This window comes from Vanessa tameamea, chromosome 17, assembly GCF_037043105.1.
Source record: "Vanessa tameamea isolate UH-Manoa-2023 chromosome 17, ilVanTame1 primary haplotype, whole genome shotgun sequence".
In the NCBI taxonomy this organism is placed as follows: domain Eukaryota; kingdom Metazoa; phylum Arthropoda; class Insecta; order Lepidoptera; family Nymphalidae; genus Vanessa; species Vanessa tameamea.
The window spans coordinates 4,724,788-4,751,995 of NC_087325.1; the positions used below are offsets into that span (position 1 = coordinate 4,724,788).

The window sequence follows — 27,208 nt, forward strand, 5'->3', positions numbered from 1 at the left end:
AAATATATTTATAATGTATAAGCTCTTTGATGTTGTATTAATCACATTAATATATTTAAATAATATATTACATTGGGGTCATATTTGTCGATTTTTAATGTATAGAGTCATTTGAGAGTTATTAAATCACTTTTATTATTATTTAAGAATATTGAATAAGAAATATGATGTCTCACGATTATATTATACACTTAGAATTTACAACTGTCCTCGATACAGAGCTAGTATTTGATGAGAGCAGGAAGTGACAATATTTGTCGACTGTCGCAACATCTTTGAGATGTTCATGTATTCGGACACTTCCGTTTCAAATTCCTCGGTAAAAGAAAACAGAAACACCTTTTAGAGGAAAGACTCATTATCATTCAAATAATCAAGTCCTAATAAATTAATTTGTTTCTTATCTAAATAATAAGAAACAAATTAACTTCTTAGGTCTTGACGATAACGGAAAAAACAGGTCCCATATGTCACTTGTAGTACATATGTAGTTCATAGATTTTAAACATAGATCATACATTGTAAGTGAAAAATTAAATACCGGTCTTTAATGTTTTTTTTGTCTAATATAATTTTCTTATATAATCTAAATGGTATATTTGCATTACATGTAAATATACCGTTAATTTTTTTTGATTATGTTAAAGGGATATCAAAATAAGTACGTAATTGCTTATCTTTGCATGGATTCAATTTTTAAACAATTTAACTTGGTCACGTGTAATATATATTCTCATATTATTTAGAGGTCAAAGTATTAGGATTAAACACGATAAACAATGTAGAAAACTTTTGGTTTTTAGTATAAGCTTCGTCACTGTAAAGTTTTAATTAAAATCAAGTTCTGTGGTTTTTGAGGCCAACATAAAACAAACAAGACAAAAGAAGAGAAAAGTTTTTTGGCTTCTATTCTGTCCTGATGAAGTAAAGTTGAAAAGTATTTTAATGTAGAAATAACTTATAAATAATATATTAAAACGTTTGATCATCATAATCTCCTATATTATATTTTTTTACAACTATTTGTTTTATATCTATAGAACAAATACAGATTTAGAGCTCCGTTCGAATATTTGCCCTAGTTCCAGCCACCCTTCCTTCTTAGCAAAGCTGGCTATTACGTAACTACGAAAACTGATGTTTAAAAATAATTTTATATCGAACGCTCGGCGCATTAGAACAAAATAAAAAGCTGCAGTTTACATTTTTAATAACTAATAATTGTGTATATAAGAAACGTAACGTATAAGTCAGTAAATATTCCATTGGTAGACAAATCAGATGCTTGCAAGATTTTATGCCGCGATCTTCAGGTAAAATCAACGTCTATTATACAGTTTGCCTCTCGGTCTAATAGTGTAGGTGTAATTGTGGAAATGAACTTAACAAATATATATATGTATAATTCGAATAACTAGCGTCAAAATAGTTTCACTACGTTCTCTAAACTCGTTAAAGGTAACGTCGGCCTCTATTGAATTCCCGAACATCAAAGTAAATAGCAACAAAGCAAAAGATCGCCTGGCACAGAACGTTCTGTAAAGAAAAGAAAAACGAACAGTCGATTGTTTCATTTGTTTTTCTGTGGAAGGATCGCTCGCCGATGCAGTCGGAACTGGAAACCGGTATGATAGTAGCGGGGCGTTGAAACGTTCGCGGGTGTCGGCCATTATGTTTCTATGTATATTCCTACAACGTCATTATGGCGTTCTTAAGTTAGATCAATTATGTTTATGTTTATTACATTGCACGGTGCTAACATACTTATTGGATCAATTACGATCAATAAATTCAACTCTTTTATTATTATTTTTCATTACCCTTTGGAGTTGAAAGCTTATTTGTTATGCAAATGATTTCGAATAGACAACGTGGAACACTAAGCTACGACCAAATATTAAAGGACTTTGCAAAGTTGACGTTACGTTAGTTATAATCTGGGTGCGTGCAAATGAAAAATGTTCAGGGATGTGTTGTATGAACAAAAACCTATAAATAATGAAGTAACAAAGGGCCAAGGATAAATGTGTGGCATATATGTGCCGTAGGGCTGCGAGTGGGGTCATTGACATTCACCCCGGCCCACAGTGGGGCACAGATAGAGGACGTGAGTCACTCCCGGGGTTACCAGCTGCTGTCGGCAAAAACTACCCCCGGCGTAATGCCGACGCGTGTTATGTACATGCAGCTCTTTTAACTATTCTAATTAAATTAGACAATATTTTGCTAAGTTTTATACAATATGAAACAATCTGGTACACCCTATTTCTGATTCACTATGTAGATAATGAATAGTATTTACTAAATATCTGAAGAACACTATCTTCCACAGTTTGGTATACAATGATCTGCTATGCTATTGTTTAATAGTCATAAAAAATACGTTCATCATCATCATTGAGTCTGTATATTTTAAACAAGTCTAAATTATAATAGTATGTTTTGCTTTTACTGTACACAGATGGATAAACTTATTATTCGGATATGCACGGTCTATATATGAATGTACGTAACAGCGATTGTGATGTAGGGAGTGAAAGCGGCAACATATGCCGACCTCATTCGCTTTGAAGTGTCGATCTGTCGCCATATGGTACATTCAGAATTTATCTGATACTAGGTCGACCAAAATAATTGACACGTAAATAAAAATAGTTCGATTTTAAATAAAATTTAAAGAATATACTAATCCTGTAAATAACGATCAATATAAAACTGATGAAATGATTCAACGGTTGTGAGTAGTCAATGGGATGCTGTGTTTAAAGGGCGAGGAACTATAACAATCGGCCTTCACCTAGGGCTGGCTGGGCATCGATCCTACGCTAGTGGTTGTCTGACGAGTGTATTTATAGATAATGCTCGCGACTCTTAAATGTACTTACTATATGTGTGTATATCTACAATATGAAAATAATAGCTAGGAGGACATTGCACCTAAAATATAATATATATTTTGAAATGAGAAAATGTAAAGTCTATTGTAGTGTGCGTTTCGTGACTCACGTTGTTAACTAGCAAACTTCGAAGGCGGAAGCTAGCTTACAAGTGACGTAATGTGTATTGTAGTTATTCATTAAAACAAGATCGACGTGAGAACGATCGCTTCAAGGAGAAGGCGAGCATAAGCGGTTGTCGGTGTTCTTAGTTGTTACGTGTTCCCATGAAAATGAGTTGTTGTGTCTCGAGGCGTCAATAACCTCGGCAGTACGGATCGTGGAGGTTGCAATAAATACAACATCGACGGCGCTGGCCTGGTCAAGAGCCTTTCAAGGCCGGGAGGCGAGGCGGGGAGCGCCCCACATCTGTGGCTGGGTCATTATTGCCCTACCGCCTGCATTCCACCAGCCTTTTTTATTATTTTTTTGCATTTACAAATCACATATTTTTATTGTTACTAAAAAGAACTCTGGTATTATTCGAACTCCATTGTGAACATGTTAAAGTTGTACATTTGTTATACTTCATTTAATTGTTGGTAATAAATTCAAAACACGAAAAATGATTAAGATTCTTTCAGAGATATTGAGTTTAGATGAAAATCACGGTCACTAACGCACTAATTTCGTTAAGATTACATGTGCTCGGGTCGCTGATTTCGTAACTTAGTCTGTCAAGGTTGAAATTAATGGTTATGTTCTTCAAACATTAACGTAACCGACTGGAAACTTATTATAAAACTACTTGTGAAATCCTTGAAAATAATAATAGCATATCAACACCTATTTCCTCAAGCATTTCCGCAGAAAAAATATATACACTGCTTAATAGCATCTATACTATTCTTATAGGAAATATTCAAACACCGGGACATGATACACGCACTTTGAGCATCTGTTCGCTTGGCAGGTAAAGCGCGTTAAAAAGAGACGGACACATGTCATTCTTAGCGAGGATTCAACAAAGGATTGGTCGGTCATGGCAGGAAACGTGATGCGGCGAACTCACCGCAGGTCGAGGAAACGGGCGGCCTTTGTTCTCCTTTCACAGGACATATCGTCTGCTGTTTGTATCACAACGTCACTACGATGACACTTCACCAGTTAGGCGTAGACACCATGCTCGCGGAAAAGCGCGCATGCGTCCGCGCACCTCGGACACTACCACCGGCGGCGAGAGAACGCGCGCACTGAGTGCCAGTTCGGCGAAGTGCCAGCTACCTGCGCGGTTGGCCGTTTCCGCGGCGAGGTGAAGCGGAGGTGCGCATCGCGGCGCACGAGCAGGTACGCGACCGCACGCCCGTACCATTGTCAGGAAAGGTGGTGGGGCTCACTTTCCTTTCCTCAAAATATTATACTAGGTGTTTTACACTGATTACAAAAAGTGCATAATTTACAAAATACTAACAGCGCATATTAGATAGCCTTGATTGTATAATTTTGATATATTTTGCCAATGCATACAGATTTGTACGATAGTTAAACTTATGTACAGTAGATACCTCATATTCACCGTTTTTAATTTCTTATTCTTAGTATGTTTTAATTATAGTATTTCTTTTTTTAATATAAGATATGATAGGAGGTATTTATGCACTTACGGTAAACATAGAGTTCAAACTTAATGTCGATAAGGTTGTGCCTTGTAATTTACACGACAAAGTAATATTTCACAATCAGAGAGAAACTTAAACTGCAGCTATACATTGTCCTAATTTACATGTGAATATTGTTTGTTAAAATATGAATCATTTCCGAAGTCTTGGCTAACTTTCACCGATGCTCGTGCACAACAATTAACCAGTTAATATGGTTAAGGAACACTCGTGTTTCAGGATATTTTGTTATTTCTTCAATTTGTTTATATTATTTATTGAATCGTAAATATACAATGTTCTAAAAATATTTATTATTCCTTTATTCTATTTAAATTTAGTCTGGTTTATTTTTAAAATACACTCAAGTCCGCTTCTCATATAAAAGACTAGCTAAGGTATTAAAGACTAACTACAGTTATCTATCTCGTATAAAAGACTAACTATAGTTTTTAATTTATTTTGTAAATAATTGTTGTTTGATATGAATCACGCGCCACCTATTGCACGTCCACGGTACTATCATGCAAGTGTCAATAGCAACTGTCCAAAGTTTCAACTCAATCGGATGAATAGTTAAGACATCGAAAGAGGTGATATGATTAAACATGAAAATATAGATAAACTAATTCCACAAAACAAGCGTTTTTTTGCTATCAACCAAGAAAGTTCTCTATTAACAAAGGAGGCTGGAGGATTAATAGAAAAGAAAATCGAGAAACACTAGGTTTATTAAAGTTATAACTTTAGCCCTTCAATAGATTAATTATGGTTCGTTTATCAGTAACGTCACCAAGCTAAACTATTTTGTAAAAGACACGAATTTTTCATCGATATCGGTTCAGTTTTTTAGTTATATTATAGCAACGTAGCTTTCATTACTGCTCACTTAGTTCCGTTCGCCCACTTCCGTATAACTTGAGTGTATTTCTTGGACACACTTTATTAATCCTTATCAAAATAAATAGCATATTATTTTCTATCGGTATCTGAAAATATAAAATATTTACACTTTTATACTAGTTCTTTAGGATATATATTAAATATTTCATAAAAATTAAATGAAAAAAGATGAAAGGCGCGCACAGCTTACTTTAGTAGCATAAAATAAAGCCAGTTCGCTATTTAGTTGGAACTGTTTTAAAATATATTAATTCCATGACAGTATTTTTGAAATATATTTAAATAGACATATAAGAATTACGGTACAGGCTTCATTATAGATTTTTTTTTAAGAAATTGTACGGTCTTATATTTCACTCTATTAATAGTATACATTTACTAAAAGAAATAAACTTAATTAATTAGCTAATTGAAACTGCATAATTTGACAGAACTTCGATTATAATATTAACGATCAAGCATTTCGCTATTTATTTGTCTACACTAAACCATAAATAACTTACAAAACAAAAAAAACAGTTTGGTAGTATAAGCTGTTCAAAGTCACTGCGCTGAACTCTTCAAGAATTTTAAAACATTTTTTGTTCATTAACATACTAGGTTAGTCCGCTGAAGTTGTTTATATTGCCAAGTTAAACATAGTTGTTAATTTGTGCGATTGGCACCGAAATAAGACAGTTTTGTAACTTTAACATTTAGAATAATCAAAAAAATATATATTTAAAATTTCATCTCTCATCTAATATCTGAATATTAAACGTACGTATTTTAAAAGGAATAAGACGAACAAAGTTTACCAAACATATTCAATATTAGCTTTCTAGTAATGCTTCGTCGGCCTTCAAAAAAAATCTTAATTGGACGACGCACAACAGAGAATGTTCCGTCACAATAGCTTGGCTATGTAAATGGCGCATAATAGCAGCAGTATCCTGAACGTTTCCCGTGTACTTTCTACTTATCCTCTCGGCTCGGCGGATACAAAACGGGACGCGATGAGAATTCCCGCCGGATCCCCAAACGACCCTCTTGTTTTTTCCTCCGCCGAAATATCATTGTTGCCTCGCTTGCCGTTGTTCTCAGAGTAATTTACTTTATTATACACAAGTCACTGACTGAGCGGGCGTTCAATTCACGTTTTCAAATGGTAAATCTCCGCTACTAAAATTGTAAATATGTCCAAAAATACTCCTTCAAATAAGATGAAATATTCTGCTACAAAAAGAAATTCTTTATGAAGAAACTTCGTGTCGTGACTCGACATTCGAGACCAAGATAAACATTGTATATATGTTTAAAAGTTAGTCTATATATCATCGATAAAAATATTTTTATCTTCGTTGAGCCTTCAATGTACGTTGGCTAAGCGTGCTAGGCCAAAGCATTGGTCGTACGTGCACAAGTCCCGTTTGCTTATTTTTGTTATTGGCAGCAATCACTGGCCGACCAGGTGAGTAGGGTCAGTGTTTCATGCAAGTTCAATGATTCTTGACACTATCCGCCAACAAACTCATATGTTGGCATTATTGGATGTTTACTTTAAACTTTCCAAAATCTTCAATACTAGCGCAAAGTGTAACGGAAATTTTATAGTTACGCCGCATGTTGTCTTTTTAAGCCATATATTATAAAATATGAAACATAATCTATTTATCCACCGCGTACCACTGGCGATCACGAAATCTCGGAAACGATAGATACGATTGACTTAAAATTGACTATAGTTACTCCTTTCACGAGGTAGACGCTTACTAAAACAGGATTTTTATAAATTTCAACTTCAAGCGCGGGGGAAATATATGGCGTAACCTTGTATGAATTTTAGCCGTACGAGGTCGGGACAGCCAGCGAGTAATAATTTGATTGATCGATTGGTTTCAAGTCGGTATTATTTATATATAATAGTTTTGCAATTATTGTATAAGTAGAAAAGGAAACAAAGTTAAAATACAAACATTCCAAATCGACAAAGTCAAAATATGCTTACCTATACGCTGTACAAGTTTTGACAGAGGGGCGGCTAGTGATGGGAAACAAAGAATATCTAGTAGTTCAAAAAATTACGTTTTAAAATACTTGTAACTGTGACGAGATGGAGTGGGTGTATTATGTGTGAAATTCTTTATTGCATACAGACGTATAAAACATTGGGTAGATAAGCGACGGTGGGTCAATATTCATAATAAGTACCTATTTAATATTACAGGGTTATTTTTGGACCTCCCGCCAAATTTAAATAGATGGTTCAGACCATGAAAGTAAACAACTTATATATAGCCTTAGCAAGGTATTCGATTATATAATCAAATCAGCAGACATTTTTACATTTATTCAGAACAAATTCAAAAGAGCTTATATTACCAAAATATTTATAGATAATGCATAGTATTTTATAAGACTTTTTTATGTTATTATAATTTCTCCACAGCCGTGCTTACACAGACACACAACACACACACACCTGTCGTTATGAAAGTTTAATATCAATCGGCTGAGTAGTTTCGCGTTAAACCGGTAAACAAATGTATAACTTTTAATATTGGTATATGATAATGGCCTTAAACTTGTTTGCAATTCATATCAATGTTTTGATTTTTAAATAGCTAATAGTTCAAAATGAGTTTAACTTTGTTTAACAAGCTACTGTGCCGAATTTATTAATGAATTATCTTATAAATTATAATATACTAACTATAATAAACGTATAATAAAGGTTCTTGAAAGATTCGTCGACTCTTTTAACGCATTTTTGTTTTGTCAAATTAATTGAACTTATGGCCCAGGTGAACCGAAAACTTGAAGAGGAAGATGGCTGAACTTGAGTGAAGGCTGAGAACCGTGACGTGTTGCTGTCAGTGGACTATGATTGGGTGATGTTGTTAATATTGTATAATAGACGTATATATATATATATATATATAGTACTAACGAGACATAAATATTGTCAAAAATATATACACGTATAGCTAGATCAAAATCAGAGGCTTATCAGATTTATCAATCTGATAAGCTGAACTCAAATAATCAATAAAAAATACCCTTAGAAAAGTGTTTTTAAATTATATTAACATTCCGTGACTACGTCAAGAATTGTATTTAAATAATTGAATGCGATGAGTTTAATGAATGTTAATTTCTGAATGACCGAATGTAGGTTAATCGGACACATGTTAATAAACAGATCATTATGTATTGCGTAATTATTTATAGTTTTCATTACAGTTCGTATGACTTTATTCTTACACACCGTTAAGATAAACCGTATTAATTTTTAATTAAAAAACTAAATGGGATTTAGGAATATTTTGGACACACCCATTCTAGAAAATAAAGTAAAATAAAAATTGGCATCAATTTCAAAAATAGGTTTGCATTGAGAATAGACGGTTACGAATAAAAAGACAGGCAATAGACGAGGCTTTAATACAGAAAACCGGCTGATTCAACGATCCGATATTCGTATCTAACGTAGCACAACACGAGTTGATAGATGATCAGAGCTACGATATTTTATCGATATTGGAAATATTTCTCGCGACACAACTCAAAGAACGTTTTAAACATATTGTCTATTTATTCAACGTATTGTGTTTAGAAAGTATTACGAATTTCTATCGATCGAAAAATATTTCTATCGTAATTTAGTTGTTTATTTTTTATCAGATTTGAAATACGCGTATATATTATACGTGTATACTATCACCTATTTTTTTATAATTAAATATTATAAGCGGTCACCTTAGATAATCAGTATATATAAAACTTCATAATCATTGCCTAATAATAAACGAACAACAAAATTAACCGTGTTTTGTGGTTTATCTTTCCCCTGTATTGATAAGCCAAATTGTTTTGACAGATGAAACATCGATTTAAAAACATTATTTATGAAGTTATTAGTACAATGTTATTGATTAATGAAACTTATAACGAGTTGTCGTTGGTTAAGTAATTATAAAGTTTTTTCATTCATTAATCGACGATATTGCCTCGATTATATAAAATCGGTGTGATTTATCATTTAGAATGTCACGAGATCCTTCGAAATATAATTGTAAATAAACAAGGATATTTGAAGGCGATGGTTAATCAGTACTCGGTTAGAACTAGGTACGTAATAAAAAGCTAAATGCACGCGATGCCGCTATTAGGAAATGGGCGCCGCCGCAGCACAGACGATAACGATTTCACTAGGCGGCCATAGAATGGGGAAAATTGCGCTTTTCAGCGAAATGAAAGCCGGCTATGGTTGCAGAATTCCTTTTAGATAAAAAAGGTTCATAAATTTTCGGGTTCGTCGCGTCTTTGATACAATATGCATGGGAAAGCCGTAATAAAACCGGACGAAATTAATCGGGATTAATTATGTTATATATTTACTTTGAATATCTGTTCATTTTTAATAGGGTAAGAAAAATTTTACATTTGTTCATTTAAAATATGAATGGTTATGTTTAAAAAAAGAATTGTTTTCGTAACGTAAATTGGACAAGGATATGAAGGCATCTATGTCCTGGTGACAATAATTTGTGCAATTTGTCATTTTGTGCATTCTGGCAACCAAAAATTTTAGATAAATCATCATCAATCTGGATATTCCTGTATTAGAAGTAAATTAAAATGTAACATTTTTTAATTTTTAATAGAGAAAGTATCTAACATCCAATACTTACCAGGACAAAACCGATCTCTATGCGTTTGAATAATCAAAATCAGATTATAAAATCAGTCCAGAAGTTGGAGTGTGATTGAAGAACAAACATACATTTTACTCATTCGTTAGGCAAGAAAGTTTGTGCAAACTCATCATATTATATTCTGCCGCCAAACAGTAATACTTGGTATTGTTGTTTTCCGGTTTAAAGGGTGAGTGTAACTACAGCCACAACAGGCACAAGGGACGAAACATCATAGCCTCCAGTTGGTGATGCGCTGGTGATATGGATAAAAATTCATATTTCTTACTCTTTATGGTTTGCGTTGACCACTTACTATCAGATGGCCCATTTTCAAGTGTATGACTTAAAAAAAACATTCACATTAACAGTATTAGTAAGATTTATTAACGTATTAGCGTAGGTGTAAACTACTTTACTATTTCCATATTTTATTCTGAATGAACTAAGTATATTCAACATATATTCCAAACCATATACACTTTAGTCTTTTATAGAATAACGATTGCAACTAATTTATTTTTGTTTTTAGACCCGTTCATTAAACTGTGGCAGTAATCCACGAACCAGGGACATCGTTTTTATTCGTACGAAGGAAGTAGGGCACCACCATTGTAAATACAGAACAAGGAAGAGGAACTGGCATATTCTACGCAATGCAAGGCCATGAGAAAACGTCAAAACACCATTGATGTTCGCTGTTATGGGCTTGAATTGTTGTTAAAATAAAAATAAAAAAATACATAAAAGATAAAGTCCTTGTTTTGTGGAAATAAAATCGTTAAACACAGCAAAACCAAATGCGTAAATATATTTATAAAAATATATTTAAAAAAAGAACGACAAATTAACATTAATACAGTTTAATGATCTACAAATCATTTTTGCGTTAACGTTTAATTTGTTTCTAGAAAACTTAATACCGTAATTTTATTTACTTTAGTTTCAACTATTTTTATTATAGAAATCAAAAGATCTATTGATTTACGAAGCACGGCCTCGTTGTGTACTCCTTCCCCCTTCGTCGTTTAAATAAAATTAACAAATATAATGAGGATAATCTTCGATATCATAAAATAATATAAAATTTTAACAAAAAAAAATATCGACATTCAATTTAAATAACAATACAAAAAAAGGTTTCTAAATGTCAGTTTGGGGCACTAAACATTAAAAAAATGTATTGAAAAACGAATTGAAAAACCGAAGTGGTTTTTTTGAAGTCGGTTAAAAGTAAAGAATCTTCTTGCAACATACTAAATAGCAAAGTGAAAACCGCAGTTAATTTAAAAAAAATCACGTGTCGCTTGCAGCTTAACTTATAAAGAAGAATATTTATTTATCCATTTATTTTCTGAATACGTTGCAATAAAAACGTTTAATAAATAATAAGTAACATAACTAACCTTTATTTATTGGATTTTAATATTGGAATTAAGTTCTTTTACGCTGCTTACAGTAGAGTGAACTGGCACGTACCGTCTCCTAAGAAAAAAGCATAATCCCCCCTCCAAGCAACCTTTCCCTCTCTCTCTGTTATATACCCCTATTTTAAACTTATTATTTGTTATTGTTATCTTTTAATAACAACGTTATATCATCGTGGCTATTATTTAAAATATATTATAATCAACTTTGTAACAACTAGGTGTCCCAGGATACCTCTCGTTTTTTTATTAAAGTAAGGCATACAAGCAAACGACCATCTGATGTTTAGAGGTCACTGCAAGAAGTTTAAGCTAATCCTACCGAATTTAAGATTATTTCAGTCGTAACTTTAATTATATTGACTCCTCCACCCTTCAAACTTGGTAACAACACACAACGATATGAACTATTGATATTTGGCTATAGGTAGTATAATTGATGAGTGGTTGGTTCAAAATCCTAACAACGTATAGAATATTTACAGCAAAGAAACAAAGTATATGACATAAGGTTCAATAGCACTTGTGTGTATTGTCAATGATTGGAGTCAGAGTAGTACTGTGCTGACTGTATTTGGAATTCGACGTCCTAACGAAGCAGCGCTTGTTTAGGCGTCCAAATCAAATGCTTTTATTTATTTCCGAGTGAATCTTCGTTAGAGCTATACTATTTGAAACATGAATAAAAATCATTTAGATGACTTCAGTAGCTCAATTAGACAGTACTTATTGTGGGACTACAGTATATTATACTATATTTATACAATTAATAAATTAATTTCATAATATACATTAATATACATATTAAATTAATTGTTTAATAAAGTAAAACCAAAAGAACGAATAAAGTTGTCATTCTAATAAAGATGATGACTAACGTTTTATACAATTTTATTAATACATAGGTATATATTTATAAATATACAATATATAAATAAAAGATCTGATATTATTTTACAGTCATTACCACATTTATACTTTGTTGTTAAATTACATTTTAAATGTTTTTTTTATAGTGTGGCGGATATTACTGCATTATGACAAGCGTTATTTAAATTTTTGATGAGCCCTTGTCAGGGTTGTGCTCTTATCCATATTTTTCTTTTCGACTGAATAAATGATTAAGTCACTAATCATTTAACCATTAAACATAATTAAAATATAATTACTCAGTGTAAATTAAATTCTTCCTTAGAATAAAAAAAAAATTAGACAATCTTCTTTGATATAATACAGTTGAGCTTGGATTAAAAATTTAAAAAGATGAAAGTATAAATTGTAAGAACAATACAAGATGAATACTGTAAAGGATAAAAAAAAAATCCTCTATTTTCCTTCAAGCCGTATTGTTCGTTATACGATGAAGATGAAAACAATTGCTTGTAAATACTGTGAAATCTACGCGTTTCTATTTCCTAGTCATGCAACGAAACAACCTTCGAACAGCTAATAGTAATGGTTAAATGGAACAATACAAACTAAACGATTAAAATATTCTTACGTTATTAAAGTTCCCGGAATTCTTTATTTTTTATAGATATAGTAAGAATTCGTCTCGAGAGACCCTTTTGATATCATAAAACATTCAATGAATACTTTTTAAACATTAATTAGTGCTAACTAATAATCCGATTAACATGGAACGTTTATACTTTAATATCTTATAATAAAGTACGTTTATATATCGTATATTGTACGTTTTATGTGTAATTTATAAACACAATCAACCGAACAAACCGAAATAAAATGATCAGAAAGGACGCTGGTGGAAATTCGTATTCGAACATGACCGAATACGTAGTAAAGGTCGCTCTAAAAATTCCCACAAAATTGATTTAAAATAATAGCCAATGTAAAAAAACTTACTTATTTACTAGACCTACTTACTTAATACAAATTTAAAATTAAATTTAGATACATAAACAGTTCAGTAGCTAATTGTAACTTAGCTTTTAGGTTGCTTTGAAATAAATTCCTAGTTTTTATACATTTTCGGAAAGCTAATTAAACGATGTTTTTAAAATAATCTGCAGAACAAGTTTCATAATGATTTTTTTTGTTTTTCAGGCATATTTGAGGGAAAAAAATAAAAAAATATTGAAACAATATCGTTTTCCGTCTCGCATTTTTAAATTTGGACCGATAATTGTTGTTTAAATATTGAAAAATATCCAGTGTTTAATCGTTTTTATAAATCAGAAGAAAAAAGTAGATTTTAATCGAATTTTTTTTTTAATAAATTTTTGAAGTTGCAATTTTGACTTATTCTGAAAAAATCTAAAAAACGTGATAACTCAAAAATGGTTCACTTTTGCATCATGCATATGGGAGTTAAAATTATCGCAAATAGTCACCCCTATCACCTCCTAATGGGAATACATCGAATTACCAATAACCCTGTATAATTTAAAGATTCACTAAAACTTCGCATAGCGCATGATTTTTTTTTTTTTAAATCAACATTTCAAGAATATCTACAGTAAAGTAAGCTTCAGCATTTGTTGTGTATAAATTAAACAGTTTTAAAATTAATTCCATACAGGAATAAAGGTTTTAAATAAAATTGACGTTGAAGCTTTGTAAATCAGTTCAGGTCTACGGTCAGGAGTCACTTATGCGAGGTATATAATGGTATAGCACCTCACACAGGTACATATGTGAAGTTGGAATGTGAGTGGTATATTATTATGTTTTGACTAATAACTACCTCTAATCGTCCCGTAATTTCGGGAAATAGCAATGCACGATATTGATGTATTTCTGCATAAAGGGTTAATGAGCTCATCGTGTAATTACACACAGAAGGGATGCCGGAACATAGATCCATGGTATGCAAAACGGCTCTTGTATTATAACTAATACTACTCTTGTATTGTAACTAATACTACCGTGTGTGTATTGTAACTTCTAATGAGTATAGGGGTAACGTCACGTCACCAAATACATGTGGCCTTTTATCTTATCAATAATTAAAAAAAAGACACATTTTAAAGCTCAATTTTAAAATTTTTATATTTGTTTTCATGTCATAATTCAAAGAAGAGACACTTCATAACGAATCTCATTGAAGTAACGTGGAGTAGTTATTTATTCACACGGTTTTATTCTTAGTAATCGATTACTTATAGTATTTAAGATTCATGGAATTCAGACGTGACGGCAACTAATATGTTTTCCTTGTTTAATACTCCTTAAATAAACTATATGTTGCAATTATATGTAAGAACAAATACATTTTTACTTTATATAATGATTACTTTTAAAAGTTTTCGTTGCGTTTCAATTTTGTTATGATGCTTTCACGAATAGTTTCGCTTGAAATATTTAAAGTACAGAAGTTAGCGCACGGTAAAGACTTTAGTACCATGCAAAATTAACTAAGGATAATGAGCCCAGCTTCCGATACGTTAATCCGGAATATGGGAAAACTTGGGCTGTGTGTACTTCATGAATAAATTAATCAACAATCCTTAAGTACGCTTCTTCTTAGTTTACTAATGCAATCGTTTGATTTTACCCAAGGAATGTATTATATTATACAAAACCATATTGATAAGATGCTATGAGCCAAAACTTTTAAAAAAATATCTATTTATAAATAAATAAATTTTAATTTATAGCGATAAAAATCGAAATAAATAATTTGAATTTCTTTTATTATACGTACGTTTATAATTTCAACTCAATTATCACCAAACCACACTGGAGCAATAGTGGTAGAATAGTTCAAGAATTCTTTTTAAGAGAGGAGGTAGGCGGACGTGTAAGGTACCTGACCCATGTAAGGCCCAGTGCCTAATAAAGCCCACGTTTTAAATATCCTAAACTACAAAGTCAAACGGATTGAGCTATCATATGCAATATGCATGCATTTAACTTTCTAAAGAAAGTTAAATGCATGCATAAATGTATGTATATGTTTTATTACGCACCTAACTAGAACAAAGATTTTTTATACGTGATTTGTGTTTGTGTTTTGTGTATTTGTCATACGTGAGGAACAAAATCAGAGAGGAATCCATTGCCAGATGGCAAAACAGGTACGATTCGGCCTCTCAGGGTGCGGTCACGAGAACGTTCCTTCCCAACGTTAGACAGGCCTACAGCCTAGTCAGGGGAACGAAACTCAACCAAACCCACATACAAATCCTCACGCGACACGGGGGTTTCGGGGAGTACCTGCACCGGTTTAGACTAAAAGATAATCCCGGTTGTGAGTGCGACCCCGATATCAGCGAATCGATATGGTACCTTTTATTGGACTGCCCAAGTTTCCAAACCGCGAGGCACAATTTAGAAAACACTGTCTCCCGCAACATGAGTAAGGAGACAGTTGCGGAACTCCTGCAAGACAAACGGACTAGAGACCACTTCCTAAGTTACATCCACGAAGTGGGGATAAGAGCCGCAAACGCAAATAAGACCATTAGAAACATACCTGCACCGAACACACACACAGCAACCACACAAATAGAACAAACAAACACGAATCACTAACAGCCAAAAACATCCAGCTTTCGAAACTATAAAATAACAGAAATAGGCGAAAAAGGACAACCTGGACTGAGGATCTGAGGGGTTGTCCTATTCATGGATAACAACTCAGAAGAGTGGGAATGGCATTCTGCAACGACCCTTGTCCCTTAAACGGTATGGAGGGACGAGCATCCCGAAAACAAAGAACACCTTGTACCTGACCCACACTCAGGCCGAAAAGGAACTCCTGATCGGCCTGGGCTATGGGTCGGATTCGGGATTCTGTATCCTGACCATACATGAAGCACAAGGGCGTACCTACGAAAGAGTGTATGTAGTTCGTACTACAGTCAAAGTATACAGCTTGATCCAGAGCGTCCCTCACGCAGTGGTAGCTCTTTCAAGACATACTAAGACTTGCGTATACTACACTGATAGTACGCAGGAAGACGCAATAGCTCGACTAATATCACGAGCAGAGAAGCTACAGAAGAAGCCATCCGCGACTACAATTTAAAGATGGCTATTTGGAACCGAGACAAAAAAATATGTGACCAAATTATACAATCACTGACGGAACCGGGGGAGGCACAACGCCCCTAACACCCCTCATACTTACCATCTATTTACCATCAATACAAAATGTACTATAAATAAATCAAATAACAAGGCTAAGTGTCCAGCGTTTATTAAGCAGTAATGGGCATCCAAAATGTAAGTTATCTAGAATTAAATCATAGCAATAAGGCATGTAGATATAGATTTAAGACATTAGCATATAAGAAAAAAAATAAAAATTATAAATAAATAAATAAAAAAAAAACAAATAAATATAAATAAAAAATAAAAAAAAACACTTATTATACTAATACTACATAAGATAAGACTGTGCTATACTTAAGAACTATACTAGGACTATAAGCAAGATAAATGAACATTATAACATATGTTCAAATAAGTGAAATTCAGTGGATGCCCTACTGCACTACTTTGTATTCTTTTATATTAAATTTTATATATGGACTGTACCGTCTGTCGGAAATACCTTATATGGATTTTTTTCCCGCGGACTACGATGTAACATTCGCAAATTGTACTGATAAACATAACAAACTACATTCAATGTCAAAAAAAGGTACGGGCCACGAGCCTGTAGAAGGAACTTTCATTATTAAAAAAAAAAAAAATATTTTTTATAACTCATTACTCCTAGAAGTAACTTCTACTTAAAATAGTTTATTATCTAGTAATACGTGAACATAGAAAGTTATAGATAGATAGATAGTATATATTTATATGCAAAAAAATCGATATAATTTAAATACAAAGTGATTGCGATATTTGATTTAATTAAACATTGTAGGTACACAAGTAAACTGTAGACACTCGTTTTTCTCAGCGTAACGAAGCGCACCTTAAATATTCGACCAAAGTGGTTACTATAATTAAAATACTGTTACAAAAATGGTTTTGTTCATCTCGAGACGGTTTCTTTAGCTTATTTCATCACGCTGCTCCAATACGGGTTGGTGGATACACATGTGACAGAGTGTCTTCGACACTGGCAGGTTTAATCACGCTTTTTTCCTTAACTGCCGAGCACGAGATGAAATATAGAATATACAGCACATGAAATTTAGTGGTGCTTCACACGAGATTCACGTGTTCCATCCACTGGTCCATTGCCCCTTTGCACAATACTTGTTAGTATAGTAGTTGTAATGATATTGTGACTAAGTACAGTTAATATTTTTCACAATCGCATGTAGCAGCTGTTACTAAATAAGTATGTAAGTCACCCGCCGATACTACCAAGGCTTTCCACTTTCAATACCTTTAGGTATTTAAAGCGAAGGTTTACACGCACTATTGAAAAACGATTAATTATTCTAAAAACTTATACTTTATAGGTGAATAAATGTATTTACTGAAAATAATTTTATAACGTCATAAATGTATAAGTCCACACTGAGGTCGCGCCGCGTATCTAAATTTGGTTATAATGTACATAATGAATATTTTACATTCAATGAAAACGTTTTCGCAATAACGAGGTCTCGCAAGTGAGCGGCGCGGGAAAGAATTTGTCGTTGAAATGTCAATACCACATCAGGCCGAGAGGAATTATTCATTAAAACTCGAATAAAAATTTAAATGAACATTCGATAAAATCCCTAGAGGGCATAGATTTAAAAGAAATATATACATTCGTAGACCCCGTGAGGATCATAATCATAACTTATACGACGTATTCACCCTAATCGATAACAGCAAAACTAGAAACATGTGCGTTATTCGAGTTATAATAGCGCCTGTTTACACATTTTACAAAGAGGTCAGACAGATAACACTGCCAGACGATTTAGTTATTGCAAGTCGATGTATACTATGTAGGTACTTGATAAAATAAGCGAAAACGTACTCGATAAGTATTCGAGGAGACTAGGCCTTCGTTGTGAATGTTAGTTTTTAAACACGCTAAACGACCTTCCCCGGAAGACCTTACTTTAAAAGAGTTGAAATTCAAAACGTTTATAAATCGAAACTTAAGAATCGAGACTTTGTAATTGACTACAACCTTAAAGGGATACCCTATAAGGTTGTAGTCAATATCACCGATTAGAACACACATTGTTTTCCTGTTCGTTGAGAATATTTATTCATTCATTTATTTTAAATAGTACATTATGCATAATTAAACTTATTTAAATTATTGAAAACTGTAAACAATACTAGGAAATTAAATGTAGTTCAATATCCCCTAAAATATATTTGTTTGTTTACAAAATGACATACCTTAAGTAGCCCAGTGCAATGCTATTCCGTACACTGTTTCCATAACACGTTATGATAAACGCTATCACAGAACGTCATAAGAAAAAATAAACTTATATACATTGATCACTTAACAGTTCGTACATAAAATTTTTGTAACACTGATCGTAAGCACGTGTACTCAGCAACGCGCCGAAACCAACTGGGACGGACGATCTATTATAGCGGTGCGCGTGCGCAGTCTCGGTCCATTTCCCCCACGCAACTTGCCCCGTTAGAATTTGTCGCAGCGATAATGTGCTTCTCTCTATTTCCTTGCGTACCGCAACACCAGGCTCCATGAGGAATGGATAATGTACCCTGTCAATCTTGTTGCAAAATAACTACCTGAGTAGATGGCTAAGCTGCTAACGCCAATAATGTGAAATTCATTATACATTACATGAACTATTCAATATACTTACATCGATTAGCGAACAGCTGATACATTTACTTCCTTGTTCGTACATTATCAACATAGATAAAACATTGATTCGCTAACCAGCAGACTAACTTTTACATTTATTGCACATAACATTTAGATAAGTATATTATTTTTTATTTATTCTTAATTGCACAGCAATACTTAAAACTTGAAATTTGGATTAAAAAAAGTTGCATCAGGTGCAAGAGGTAGTGCTTATTTTTAAAATAACATTATATTTTAAGAAAAACTCAATTGTTTTGTTTTTAATTGCTCAGCTTCCGTTTTTATTTGTACAAAACTAAAAAAATATATGTACATTTCAATAATGAGTAGTTGTTTTAAAAGGGAAAAATCAATGAAATAAAATGGTATTTAACAGAACAAATATATGAAACATAATTTGAGGAAATTTCGTAGCATGTTCAACTAAGTCGAAAATCCAAACGAAGGTAAGAAATTATTAAATAACTATTTCACCACACGCAAGCCTTTGATATGGGTTGAATTATTTATTTCTGATCTTCTGGGAATTTCCAGGGTTATATTTCGTTATATCTTAAACAAATTATAGTAATTGTAAATATGAAAGGCTTAGTCTACTTCGGTCGTTTTCAAGCGAATGTTAAATATTAATTTTATCAAAACATTCGAATTATGATTTTTCTATACAAAGATAAATTTTAAGCAGAACCAAATATAATACGTAAGTGAACTATTTGCTATTGTTTTAGTATTTTTATTTAGTAGTACGTAGGCACGTGAGCTTAAGGTTGTGTTATGTCAAAGACAAAAAAACATTCATACGACATTGAAAAATTATTTTATAAAAAAAAAATGAAGCGCCCTCTATTTTTCTTACAAAATTTAAGGGTCTTGATTGACTTTGACATTAAATATTTATTTCTATTTCAAAACATTTTCAGTGAGATAAATTTTAAAGAAATACATCACAGTGATTTACTTCACTATAAGTAAATTTTCGTTAAACCCTATAATTTGGAGTAAATATAAAAGCATCAATCTTGAGACTAATGTCCGATGTAACAAATAAAATAGATACATTCGCTTATAATCTCTAGTGATTTTGTGTTCCTGTGTCTTGTTGAAACTCGTCTATATGTAAAATTTAACCCAAGGCTCAGGGTGACCTTCCTCAGGAATCTAAATGAAACCGTTAAGGACTAGCTGTCCCTACATAGCGACTTAATCGTCCGTAATTATGAAATGTGTGTCAGAGAGTGGTTTATCAGAGCGAGTTGCAGCCGTGTTGCACCGTTACTAGATAAGTTTTAATTTTTTCCGATGCATTCGTGACGTACAGCGGAGGCCGTTATTTACCCGTTCCCAGACAGGTGTCGCAGTTATCGTCACGTTTGCGGAGGCATCGTATCCAATCTACGACATTTCAAGTGCTACTTTCCTATTACCGTTGTGGGTATCAAAGTGTCAGAAACCTGTTTCCACTTGGAATATTTGTTTTAACTTTTATTTGCGAATGTATAATTTGTCAAGTTTTAATTTGTTTATATATATTTCTGCCTAATGCGCAGTTAAGTGGACAATAACACCTACCCGACCCGACTTAGGGTTTTACTTTATGATACATTTTTTTACAAGATATAAACATACAGTCAGTATTGAAGTAATCGATCTATTCGCTCATACTTCGATAATGCATCTTGCCCACACTCCATCTTACTGCGAGTACATGTATTTATTTAAAGATAATAATTTAATATACATATCTAATAGCTCAAGTAGACTTATACTCAATTAAAATGTTTATTATTTGATAAGAATTTTTATGTGACAAAGAAACTAAGCCAAATTATTTGTTTATCATACAAATGATAACTTTTTATTTTCAATTGTTAAATATTGTGTCTAATTTATATTATAGTATACATAATGCGCTGACGCTGTCTCTGCTATAGACTGTATTATGGCGTTTTGTTCGGAAAGTGCGACTGGCCATTAATTTGACTCTTCAACTGTTGTCAAGATAAATATAGATAACAAATGTCCTATTACATTAAAATCTATATTAATAAAAGTTCCCTCATATCAAGCGGATTTGCGTGTTGGCAGAAAAAAAAAATCGTGTGCTTCATGACGTCATCAGAATTTTAACATGGTGGATTGTCGACGCTGTAGCGCTACGCAAGAGATATTTATCGGTTTTTATATACTTAGTAAATTAACAATTTCTTAACGAAGACGTTCAATTATTTGTTTTTGTGTTGTTAAAGTTTAAATGTAAAGCTGTACAAAATACTTAAAAATATTTCTCTACAGTAAACAAGAAAGCCTTGAGCTAGCCTCGGTTTAACTTAATAGAATTTGTAAGTTCTTGCGGCATATCCAGTTTGTTTTCAAGTTTAAGCCTACAGAATTTACGTATCTACGTTACTGTAATTACAATTTTAATGTAGTATAATTTCTTAATGTTAGTAAAATATAATTAAAGTTAATATTCATATAATTGGTTATTAAAATAAATTTAGGGAAAAATAACTCACAGTCATAAAATGTCATTTACTTTATAATTGACGTGTCGTTTACCTGAAACAAATAATTGAGCGTTAGTTGTGTTTATTAATAATGGCAATTTTATTATTAATGAAGATAAATAAATGTGATATACATAATTATTTATATCATGTATTTTACAATATTAAAAACTTTACATAATGCAAGTAATTTAATGTTAGCTCTGATTTAAAAGAAACGCCGACTACAGCGTCCTAAAAAGATTATACTCTTTTCAAATAAAACTTTCTCGGTCCTCATGTTTTTATGTGTTACACCAAAAGTACGATACAATAAATCTATTACCTATAAAATATATGACCTTACAAACATTCAATATATCTAATAGTTATCTGCATTTCCATATTCGAAACCAAATGTTATAAACGGTAAAAAAAAACAGGTTTCTGGTATTAATACAATGAGAAAAAAATCTTATTCGTTTATTTCCGCAAAAAATAATGATAACTATGAATTTCAATAAATACATTAAACATTTCCTATACAAAACATTAAATAAACTCAATAATTGGTAATTAATTGAAAAAAAAATATATATACTATATTTAAGTACCAATTTTTTAATTGCATCAGAACGAAGGTACTAGGCCACGGGGCCTGTTCTAATACCGTTACGAATAAAGAAATCCTGTATAATAAAATGTTCGGATCAAAAACGAAATTAAGCGCTGATATTCTGTAATATTTTCCTGGTAATTAATATCAGATTATGTATACAAATTTTAAAGACGTGAAGCAATAGCATTTAAAGTCACGTATATAATTTATGTAATATTTCCGGAATATACTAGTCGTTATCTAAAAACTTTTCCATAGATGAAATTATCATTAAACAATATATTGCAAAAAAACAACAAATGACGTAAAAATTGCATCACAATTACGTTTTAATTCAATTACGATTTGCGTAAAGGGGTCAAGTTCGCTGGTTTATCAATGTCGTCTTTGACTTTAAAATCCGTATAAAATAATAAAGTTTATATTTTTAAACATCGCGTATATTTCGAAAACGATTCGCATATTTAAGGAGAAATGTTACGAAATTTATATTGAGTATACGCTTAGCCATGAATTTAAAATCGAACATCAAAGACCTTGCGAATGACCATTAACGAATAGATGAGGCGGTAAGGCAAGGCCCAAGGTCACCTGTTAAATGTTCGTTGCGACTTGTAAGCCGCTTCGAGTAGGTACCAGTATCGACTTAATACCACATGTACAATACAAACGTATAAAAACGCAGGAAATAAAGTCGGACGACAAAGCGAATCGCATAGCAATATTTTCGGTAACGACAAAAGAACACAATGGTGACTGACAACAACATACGAGGTTTTTTTTTTAATATAAAGTAGTTTTTAGTGACAACAACCGCGGAAATTGCGTTGCAAGTGACAGTACAGTATAAACAAAGTATTGTACATGCGGTCTATCGGCGGTCGTAATGCTCTCGCACAAAATGGTCTTTATTGCCTTTGATAGGTTCATAACACGGTCATTGTCGTGACATCAATTAACTGCAATGAATTGGTCGTTTCGCTTCCGACGCAATATTTTCACTGTAAAATATTATGCATCAAAATTAATAGGGTAAAGCCAAACTACACAGCACGACATAATGAGAATTATATCTGTTCTAATGTAATCCATACATTTTACTTAATTTTTATTTAAATATATAATATTCCTCCAATAAAACACACACTTCAATAAAAAAAAATATTGCGATTTTTTTTATATTTCGAAATCTAACTATTTATTTGCTTTATTAAATTTATCAAGTACCTAAAAATCATAATTAAAACTAACAATTCCATGTTTAATTTCAAAATATTAAGAGGATCTTTGTTTTATCTGGAACTTATGTTAAGTATAATTGAATTTCCAAGTACTTTGCAAAACTAAAACTGTAAGGGTAATATGAACAGTAAGCATTATAAAGAGTTTCCTACTTTCTTGTGTGAAGTATTTAAATTACAATATTATATTTAGATAAATATTTGTTTATAATATTATGGCCTATATACTCTATTAGGCCGAGTTCTAATTGATTTATACCTATTAGAGCATGAAAAAGTACAGTATTGTTCGTTCTCGACATATTACGGTAATTGTAAATACATAACATTGTCACGTGTAAATAGTGCATCGAGGCGTATTCGAATTTGCGCACGTTCATTACGTGCTTAACGCACGTAAATTGAGTTAAATCACAAGCATTGCATTATTGAAACGTCATTTCGAAATATAAACAAATATTATTAGTGAAAACTCGACTATTGCTTTAAGATAGAAATACTGAGTTATTTAAGTAAAATAAATTTAACTGGTCATGAGATGGATGGAGATGTAAGAATAGAGTAGAAGCCATCAGTCGTCGGTGAGTAGTGTCCGAACACGAATCCAAGACTCCGCAGAGCGATTAATCACGTGAGTGTACATCGATAAGCGGAGAGTATACTATACATAGCTCCTCTTTTATTTGTTTTTTACCATTCACCCAGTGGATTTATTTTAATGTCAAAGTAAAGTATAACATAAATATAAATACTTGTTTTTCTAACTTAACATGTATTTGACTTTTTTATTTATTAATGTTATAGTTGACGATCACATGGTTATTTTGTTTTTGAAGACATCGAAGTTAAGGAATATTTATAGTAGGTAATCAGGAGAGCCTCGATTATTATGAACATAGGCCTCAGCTGTCGATGACACTCGGGAATAAGTGTTCACTTCAGTTCTTGTGGCATGCCGCCGAAACGCTTCAACGATCATCTGTGTACACTTCGGCTGAGCTTGCGCGCGCATTAGATCAATATCCTCGGCTGCGTCGAGTTCGCACCACGCGAAACCGCTTCGAGATTCGTGGACTTATTTCCTACGATGCAATAAGTGACAAAAGCGACCATCTTCAAAAGCGATAATTAAATATCAATGGAGACAACAAACTAGCATCCGAATTATAGCGGAACTTTGCTAAGTGTACTGTCGCCAAGTTATTGGGTACTAAGGAAAAGTTGAGAGTGGATAGTTTTGATGGACTTCTTACTTACTTTGCCATGCCGAACATACGCTAGCACTATCGCGTACATCGCAATCGCAGTAACTCATAGCTCGATGTGCAGATATGTTGCCTCTTTGGAATCGATAGTTCCACTTAGTTAAGAGCTAGTCAACGTTCGCACGTCACTTACTCCTGCCATCAATCCTGATTTTAGTTTAACAGGTTTAGCTAGGTTAACCTTAAAATTTTGAGGCAAGACGTACCAAAATGTTTACATTAACAATACATTACACTAATACATTTTTCAAAACGCATTTAACTATATTGATAAGTGATCTAAAACGTTCAACCTTTTAGCAATCAATTTGCATGTCTAACAACACATCGTTACGATGTATGGGCCTTTCGTGACAAGTCCACCAACTAAACTAAGTGTTGTTTCGTGACGCAATAAAATTAAGCCTCTGTTGATATACTTTAATGGTAAACAAATTTTAATATCCATTTAACTTGTAAAAAGAGATAAGGCATACATATGTTTTATGACGACAATGTTTATCAGTAATTACTTTGATCTTGAATTATCTCGTAAATCAATTCTATTGGGATCACTATTAGTTGAAAATTATTCAGTTGGTGAAGTTTAGGTAGCATATATATTGAATCACGATTTTTAAATAGTTCATCATTTCCGTAATTCAAATATATGATATGTCAAAACGATTGGCGTGGTTCCAGTTTTTCGGACAAAGATGCGAAGCTAGTGGATAAAACTAATTGAAATTTCAATACAGATAAATTAGTTTCATAAAATAATTTAACTACAAATATTCCATTCGCACTTCATTGTAATATTGTTAAACGTCTACTAAATCTACAATTATTTGTGATACATATCAATTTAGTTCTAAATAATGCAAGCTATTTATAAACGTTTTATTAAAGTATTGAAAAAGATGATTTAAAGAAAATAAACTTACAGATTTTTGTTTCAAGGATTTTTAGTTGTATTGAATTAAAAGAAAGCACAGATTGTAGGAAATCTTGGCAGCGAGCGAAGCGGTGACGTTGTATACAAAGCGTATAAACGTAACGTGCTCAGGAAGTAACAATAGAGAAGTGTTCGCCAAACGTTACAATGACATGGGTGGGCGTTACATGGGGTTCATTGAACGCCATTGTGGATCTTCAGGTACGAAATTTTTTATATTTCGTATATTACCGGTCTTAAAAACCATTTACGTGCGTCTTTATCGCGATCTAAAATGCTCTTTAAAAATGTGTATTTAAGATTAAAATTATGTTTAGAAATAATTATTGAGTCATTTTAGGAAATTACTGTTTTTAGCAGACTCGTTAAAAATAACGCTCTTTCAGTTGAAATATATTAAGATATAGCCCTCCAACTGTGTGTCGTGTTCCTGACGCACACGTGTTGTCGCAGTTAAATATAACCGGCGGTTCAACGCACGAGGGGGGCGACGCGTACGGCTAACCTACTACTATTACTGTACATCACTATCGACCATGGGGATTAGCTACTGTTTATATTATCGTGCAATTTATATCGATAACAATATATACGTACATACAATTGTGTATTAATAGCAAAGTATAATCCATATGATTCTATGAGATTAAGTTAAATATTTCAATATGTAATCGTATCGTAAATTGCTTAGTGTAGACAGACGATTATTGTGTGACGGCATTATAAATCATAAATTAATTCTTTGGGTGAGTTTAACTGAGACACGAGTTAACATAAATAGTTGCAACAGCGCTTCATAAATAGTTGTAGAACACCGATAAGATATTTTCAAAGTTAAATAAGGAAAATAAGATACGGTAGCAGCTTAGCGTTATAAATGAAAATAAACAAATACGCCAACATTAGCGTCATAGCGCCTATTGTGTGTCAATCGCCTGAGCTTTGCTGAACATTTCTTTAGCCAGGCGAGAACGTTGCGATGCATTCGAAAAAACATTCTTTTAATGCACGGTATACTGAATAAATAGCATCGCCACTAACGAAGGAAATCAGTGAATTGGCAATGGAGCTAAAGCTAGACTAGTGTTTTTGTTCTCTTTGTTTATACGATTTGTTCAGATTATTCTATTAAGTAAACGAATTTATTTAATAAAAAATCATATTTGTTCATGTCGAATCCGACTGTCTATTGTACGCATTGCAAAACACATTGAACTCTATACAAAAAGTCCACAAAATACTTAACAAAATATTTGAACGACATATCGTAGTTACCAATTACGATAGAACAATGATAATTATTCAAACCATTACTGACGACTATTCACAAAAGTTCAATATTAAAACACACATCACATCTCCCTGATATCTTCGTAATATATAACAATTATTTACATAAGCAT

At 32.5% G+C, this 27,208-nt stretch overlaps 1 protein-coding gene across 6 annotated transcripts in view; it reads right to left on the reverse strand.

The window, feature by feature from the left end:
• Positions 1 to 27,208, reverse strand: part of LOC113400478 (protein gustavus) — a 65,794-nt gene that overhangs the window by 12,688 nt on the left and 25,898 nt on the right. Inside the window, exon 1 of one of the 6 annotated variants that reach the window (XM_026640055.2) lies at positions 18,813 to 19,005. The exons of 4 other annotated variants lie outside the window; for them this stretch is intronic. Coding sequence is in view for 1 of the 2 variants with exons in the window: in XM_026640053.2 (XP_026495838.1) it covers positions 3,949 to 3,995 (47 nt within the window). In the remaining variant the exon portion in view is untranslated. Of the gene's footprint in view, positions 1 to 3,948; positions 4,175 to 18,812; positions 19,006 to 27,208 lie in introns of those variants that run through there. One more of the 6 variants, XM_026640053.2, reaches the window with a different exon arrangement.